The 7,269-nt window shown below is 52.7% G+C and overlaps 1 protein-coding gene across 1 annotated transcript in view; it reads right to left on the reverse strand.

Moving 5' to 3' along the window:
- Ccdc88c (coiled-coil domain containing 88C) overlaps positions 1-6,402 on the reverse strand; it is a 127,305-nt gene extending 120,903 nt beyond the window's left edge. Inside the window, exons 1-2 of the mRNA XM_013346728.2 lie at positions 6,264-6,402; positions 5,687-5,787 (exon numbers count right to left, since the gene is read on the reverse strand). Coding sequence (XP_013202182.2) covers positions 5,687-5,787; positions 6,264-6,323 — 161 coding nt within the window. The 5' untranslated portion in view covers positions 6,324-6,402. The remainder of the gene's footprint in view (positions 1-5,686; positions 5,788-6,263) is intronic.
- Between the last annotated feature and the right edge of the window lie 867 nt (positions 6,403-7,269).

Raw genomic sequence — 7,269 nt, forward strand, 5'->3', positions numbered from 1 at the left:
GGGGTGCTGGCATGTTTTATGACCTTAAGAATCACGTTCCACTCAGCACTGGTCTCCCTGTCATCTGGACTTAGGTTAGTCCTGCTCACGATTTACACTCCAGGGAAACAATGGTGTCTTGACAACCTGCCGTCTAGGAGTCTAGGATATGACTGGTGTACCATCACACCCCACAAGAGTCGCCAAGTGCGGGAAACCCCAACCTCAGGGGAACCTTGGGTCTGGCTGTAAAGACATCAGCTAAGAGATTTACAGTTTGGCTCATCGACGTGCGGGACAGTGTGGGAAATATCTGCCCAGAAGAGTGAAGTGAAAAGGGGAGCCTGCTTTCCATAGCAAAGGCCTCCCTTCCATCGCTGTCCTGAGGCACCACCAAGGATAAAGGGCAGGGAACTCAGAGGCCCGTCTTCCCATTTCAGGTGAGCCAAGCCCTGTGATAAAGGCGCAGAGCCTTCTCAGGGCTGGTGCGGAGCTACACAACTACTCCTGGGGCTGTCTGGTTCATTCAAGAAGATGGAGAACAATAGAAGGGAAATCGTCAACCATTTCGAATGTCACCGAAGCACAACCTCTGAATCAATACTGGACATATACTCTGTCTCCACACCATGTCCTAAGCATGCGGACCTTCCCACAACCTCTCAGCAGCCCCTGACTTCACAAAGTCCTTCCACAGCCCCTCAAACTGCCACGTGGGTCCCCAAAGGGGAACCAAGGAAACTGTTTTCAGCTGTCAAGTGACAACATTCCTCAATGTCCCCACACCATGAAGGAGTCTGGAGAAACCATCTACCTATTAGGCTTCTTCTAGGGCCCTTAATTAACAAGAAAACAGAGACCTAGAGCCCCACTGACGTTAACTTAGGAAAGAGGCAGCATTCTGTATTTCAACTGTAAAGGCATTTTAGCCACAGAAGCCTTCCAAATATGACAGTAAGGGGCTCTCTTACGGGATGAGCAGCGGTTTCATGGGACCATACATGAATCTGTGAGAAGCTGCAGGCTTTGCTAATTCCTGGTTTGAGGAAAGTTAGGGAGTGAAGCGGAGGCTGCACACGTGTTTAGCAAACACTCATCACCCATCCCTAACTTTTTTTTTAAACTCCTGAGACAGATTCTCATTACGTGGCCCAGGCTACAACCTACAATCCTCCTGCCTCAAGCTTTGAAATAACCGGGGCTGCAGGTGTTAGGATATGCACTGTTTCATTATTTCAATCCTGAATTTTTCTTTTAAACAGGGTTTTACGTAGCCCAGGCTGCCTTAAATTTCTGATCCTCCTTCTGCTCTTCCTACCAAGATTCCAAGACTGCATCACCACACTTTCTATGTGTAATGCCAGGGATTGAACTCAGGGCTTTGAGAATACCAAGCAACCGTTTTACAAGGGAGCCACATCTACAGCCTCCAGAGTCCCTCTACATCAGAGGGGCTGCGCCTCAGGTACCAGGTATCGAAAGTGTCAATGTGCACCACTGACAGCCACTCACTCGCAGAGGCTCTGCACACACCCAGGACCTGGGATGCGCAGCCATATCTGTTTTTGTTCTCCCCAGGCATGGGAAGAAACGGCTAATTGATGGAACACTAGAAAAGAACCCTGACATTAGTTATGTGACTAATTAGACTAATTATCATCATCATTAGCATTCCCTCAGTTAACCAAGTCTCTCAGGGTAAAGAGCACTTATTAAAAGTTAAACCAAAAGTTTCAGCATTGCTTATGGAAGGCAAATCCCCTTTCTACCCACTCAGTGTTCCACACCAGGTGCTAGAAATGGGGGTCAAAGGCCCAGGGTCACAAGAATTTGAACAAGCAATAGGCTGTGGTGAATTTGCCACCATCCTAGCAAAGGCGGAAAGAAGTCAGCAGGCAGAGCTCCTAGTCCACTGAGGCTCCTTCACGAGCACAGATAAACACCACTGTGAGCAACACACACACACACACACACACACACACACACACACACACACGACCCATCCCTACTTCACTCATACCCCACTAATGACATCTGGATATTAATACACACCATCGTGCTTAACCCTCCCCACATCTACAAAATTCTACCCCTTCATCCCAGAAGAAGAAACTGAGGCCCGGGGGTGGCGTGGAGCAATCTGCCCAGTATAGCAGAACTAGTCAGCAGTGGAAGCTAGCTCTGCCTGAAGCTAGCACACCACCCCAGTTTCCCAGTAGTCCTCACAGACAAGAGAACAGTCTGTGCTCTGGACCACCTGGTGGACTCTCATTCAAGAATTCTAGCCCTGGGCCTCTCCTGAAAGCTGAGCCTGGAGGGCTTTCCTGCGTCCAGGTGGGCCTGTGTCAGGGAGGCCAGGGCCAAGAGACTACCCCAGCCTTCTAGAGTTGCCATAGACAATGGCCAGGTGCGGTCACGTGACCACAGCCAGCCTCCAGATGGCACTGAAGTATTAGGTAACAGGCTCTTATCTCAGCCCACCCCAACCCAGTCAGCCACGCTGCTCTGCCATTTTCAAAGGCCACTGCCTCCCAACTGGGGAGAATTTATCAAAAATAGCATAGCAGTGGTCTCCAGGTACCCAGCACAGTAGGTTACACCCACCCACCCATCACGATAAGGGCCCGATCCTTAGGCAGAAGGATCCAACTGGGCAGAAGGGGAGGCGAAGGCTCAGCCTATATATCACCAGGGAAAGACCAATGCTGAGAACCGTGTGGTTGTTTAGAGACTGAACACAGAGGGAAGGAGACTTGCAGAGGGGTAGTGAGATGCTCAGCAAGTCAAGGCACTGGTAGCTAGGTCTGAGTTCAATTCAGGAACTACTCGTGGCAGGAGAGAACCAACTCTGCAAGCTGTCCTGACTCCACCTACGCGCACACAAGTACACTGAAGAAACCAAGCACTCTGCGTATGTGACTGACCCGCAATGCCATTCCCAGTACCGAGCTAGGCTCTAGCATATCATCTCATTACTCTCCTTAGGGCAGAACTTTAATTCCTGCTTTTCAGATGAGAAAACCGAGGCACCTAGCAACAATCCAAGTACCGCACTGCTCATAAGAAGACGACCCTGGGCTCAAACCTAGCCCGACCACTTAGGATGCCCAATACTCGGTCAGGGTTCTTTTTGTTTTTCTTTGTTCTTTATTTCCTTTTATTTTATGTGCACATTTGTCCATGAGAGGATGTTGGGTTCCCTGGTGTTAAAGACAGTTGTGAACTGCCACGTAGGTGCTGGGAATTGAACCCAGGTCCTCTGGAAGAGCGGCCAGTGCTCTTAACCACTGAACCATCTCTGCAGTCCTGTTTGTTTTTTGAGATAAGGTCTCATAGATAGCCCAGGCTGGCCTTGGTAGCTGAGATTGGCTTCGATCTCCTGACCCACTGTTAGGATTACAGCTGTGCACCACCATATCTGGCAGAAGAACTCATCCAAGGTTCTTTTAGTTACGCACATTTTGGGGTGGCAGGTATGGAGCCCAGGACCCTAGACACTTGCTGTAAACACCAGAAAACTGCAGATGCCCTGTTTGTATTTTTATAGAGGTTACTTTGTTGTTGTTCGTGTTTGTTGTTTTTCGAGACAGGGTTTCTCTATAGCTTTGGAGCCTGTCCTAGAACTAGCTCTAGTAGACCAGGCTGGCCTTGAACTCACAGAGATCCAAGTGCCTCTGCCTCCCAACTGCTGAGATTAAAGCAAGCATCACAATCCTGCCATAGCCTGGCTAGAGGTTACTTTTACAAGGAGTAAAAGATGCGCCTCTTAAATCACAGCCTGGAGCTTGGGAAAACACATTGCGGGGAGCCATTCCACAGGCCCCCTGGCAGTCAAGCCCCACCCACTTCCGGAGGCAAACACATTCTGAGGCCTGTTACCTGGTGCCAAGTTATGATTCCCTAGAAGCAGAAAATGATGATAGGCAGGTCCGGTGCCCACCCACTCCTGGTGTCCTTCCTGGTACAGGAAAGTCACTCATTGTCTCCGGCTGTCCCAGGGCTGCTGCATACCGTCCAGTCCTTCTTCCAGAATGATTGCATTAGCACACCGAAAACTACCAGGGAGAGGAGCGGCCGACCCTTCCAAACGCAAACAAACGATGAATCGGCCTTTCTCAGAAAGGTCCAACAGGCTCCCCTGATTTACAGGCAAGTAGTAAAGGCTTCAGGAATTCCAAAGGTCGGGAAAGAAAGAGAACCAGGCCCTGGGCTTTTGTTCTCCCCAGTGCCTCTGTGTAGCTCGGTAGAAGCCTGGAGGACACTGCTGCGTTCCCTAATTAAACAGCCTCGAGCTCTACGGGGATAGGCTGAAGTTCCGATGGTCCTCAGACCAGTGCAACCCAGTCTGACAGAATGGGGAGAGAGTGGCCAGAACCCAAGCCTGCCATGAGGCAACCCCAGAAAAAAAACATTTTCATCAGAGTCTAAGACACACCGCCAAAGCCAAGAACAAATATATTTCTTTAGAATCTGGTCAAATGCTGAAGGATCGTGATTGGATTTTTTTTGGGGGGGCAGGGGGGGGGGAGACGGGTTTCTCTGTGTAGCCCTGGCTGTTCTGGAACTTGCTCTGTAGACCAGGCTAGCCTCGAACTCACAGAGATGCCTCCTGAGTGCTGGGATTAAAGGCATGTGCCACCACTACCTGGCGGAAGAAATTTTTATAAAAAAGAAAGAAAAAAAGAAAGAAAAAAGGAAAAAAAGATGGGTGGTGGTGGCGCATGCCTTTAATCCCAGTACTAGGGAGGCAGAGGCAGGCGAATCTCCAAGTTCAAGGCCAGCCTGGTCTACAAGAGCTAATTCCAGGACAGGCTTCAAAACTACAGAGAAACTGTGTCTCAAAAAAAGAAAGAAAGAAAGAAAAGAAAAGAAAGAAAGAAGGAAAAAGAAAAAAAAGAAAGAAAAGAAAAAAAGATGACAGTTCCACCAGTGACATCAAATGTTGAGCCCTCTAATTGGGAAGGCACCCCATACCTGCCCCCAGCTACAGAGACTGTTTTAAATTAGCTAATGAATAACTGAGTGTGGCACCTCCATCAGCCCCAGGTGAGTGGGTTAATAGAAAGGCGGCTCCACAGAACACACTGAGGTGTTTCTACTTCGCCCCAAGTGCCAGTGACTCATACTGACACTCACTTCCAATATCCCTGAAGCTTCTAAGTTAAACACAGAATGTAAGAGCCAACACCTACACGGCGATAAGATGTCAGACAGACAGGCTCTGCAGAACTCTGCAACGGATGTGGTCAGAGGCAAGTAATATCTACAGAGACCCCATTTAAGGCCAAACGGTCCGGCACGGCACGGCTGCCTATGTGCCTTCTGAAGCAGACTTCTGAAATGACTGCATCTGCCCCAGCAATTGGCAAGAGAAGGGAGGCTCAGAAACTCGGTTACCAAGCCACAGCGAAACTTCAACCATCACATTGCGACGCTCCAGACCCACCGGACATTTCCTGTAATCAGACCCTCGTTACAGTTCTGGGTCTCCCCCAAAAGAAAGGGGACTTTTAATGTCAAGGCTCAGACCACCATCAAGTCCTTGAGTTTGCAGACCAGACGAGTCAGTTCCAAATTCCTTAATTGAGAAAGCAGCCAGGGAGAGTCCAGCGGCCCACCTGCAGGCACCCCTTACCTCCCTGACCACCCGGCATTCACAGAGCAATCTCAGGCTTCCGAAAGCATCCTCTCTGAAAAGGCAACTTACATTTGCAACATGATTTGGTTCAAAAAGATGCCATCCACTAAATCCATGTACAGAGTCAAGTTGTCCTGGTGGCCACTTCCAAACGTGCCAAAAGTTTTCACCTGCGGGGAAGCAAAGGCACGTTGGTCTGACGCTGGGGGACAGGCGGGCCAGGGATGTCACCCACCACCGCGGCACCCTTCGCAGGCATCAAGCCCACCCTTCCCGAGCGCTGTCCCCTTCACGCGCCAGGCAACAGACACAGGACAGGAGGAAAACTTCTGGCTACTTTTCTCCTGCGTCCCGGAGCGCGAGGGAAAAAAAAAAAAACCAAACAATCAAACAAAAACAAATAAAAGGGACTTTTTCAACGCATTTCTCACGTCTCAGGTTCACTGGAAAGCAGCGCGCCCAGCCCGTCGCTCCGCGTCCCAACTTGGAGCCCCCAGCGCGGGACGCCAAGCTTCAGGAGCGCCCCCCCCCCAAACACCCCGAGCGGGAACAGGTGCGCGCTCCCGAACGGGAAGGCCACCCGCCACGGAGCCTCCCGGTCCCCAGCACCGCCGCACGGAGTAGAGGAAGGCCAGGACGCGCTCACCCAGGTCACCAGCGGGCTCTGCAGGAACAGCTCCACGAGCTGCGACACCGTCACGTCCATGCTGAGCCGCGGCCACGCCGCACAAAGCGGCTCCGGCAGCCGGCGGCGGGCGCGGGAGACAAAGGCGGGGCGCGAGCCCACGGTGCGCGGCTGCAGCCCCGCCCGCCCGGGGGGAGCGGGAGGATGGGGGTGGCGGGGGGGAGGAGGGAGGGGCGACGCGGTCCCTTCCTCGGCGGCCGCCCGGCGCCCAGCTCAAGCCTAGTGGAGCGGAGCCCAACGGGGCGGGGCGGGGAGCGCGTGGGGAGCTGGGACGCGAGCGGGGAGGGGCGGGGCCACAGCACGTGGCGGCCCGAGTGCGCGGGCAGGTGCAGCCTGCGCGCGCAGACCTGGGCGCGGTGTTGGCCCGGGAGGCAGAGGGGCTCGGTGTTATCCTCAGGCTGCAGGATCGCGCACCGGTGCAGACGCTCAGCCGTCTCCCGGGCTTCCCTCCCTTGCAGAAGTCCCTATAGGATGCAAGCGGTGTGGCCGTCTCACCCGAGTGCACCCCCTGCTGTGGCTCTGTCCTCCCTCTACCATTGCACCCAGGGGTGGAGAGCCTGTCCCGGGCGCAGTGCACCACAGCACCTTTGAGGCAGGGCCCCCAGCACGATGGTCGCCGTGCCCCCTGCTGGCAGGGCTGTGTGCGTGGAGGTCTCGCAGCCCCACTCCCTCACCACTTCCTGGAAATAACTTCGCTCCCCCAGCTGGGCCGTTGTTCGATGAACGCTGTATGACTGACGGATTTAATCCTCACTGAGTTGTGGGAGTGTTAACCCGAAGCCCCTGGCACGCTGCGCAGGGAGCTACTCAATGGCTGCCCTTTGGCTAGCAATTTTACAGCGTGGCTTTGTCCCATATTAGGGGTGCGACATCTGCTGATGACATGTAGTATTACAGTTCCGCCTGACGGGAAAGCATGTTCATTGACTGTAGCCGCTCGTAGACTGTAAGGGTCTAAGAATTGTAG

The sequence above is a fragment of the Microtus ochrogaster genome, chromosome 1 (assembly GCF_000317375.1).
Source record: "Microtus ochrogaster isolate Prairie Vole_2 chromosome 1, MicOch1.0, whole genome shotgun sequence".
NCBI lineage: Eukaryota > Metazoa > Chordata > Mammalia > Rodentia > Cricetidae > Microtus > Microtus ochrogaster.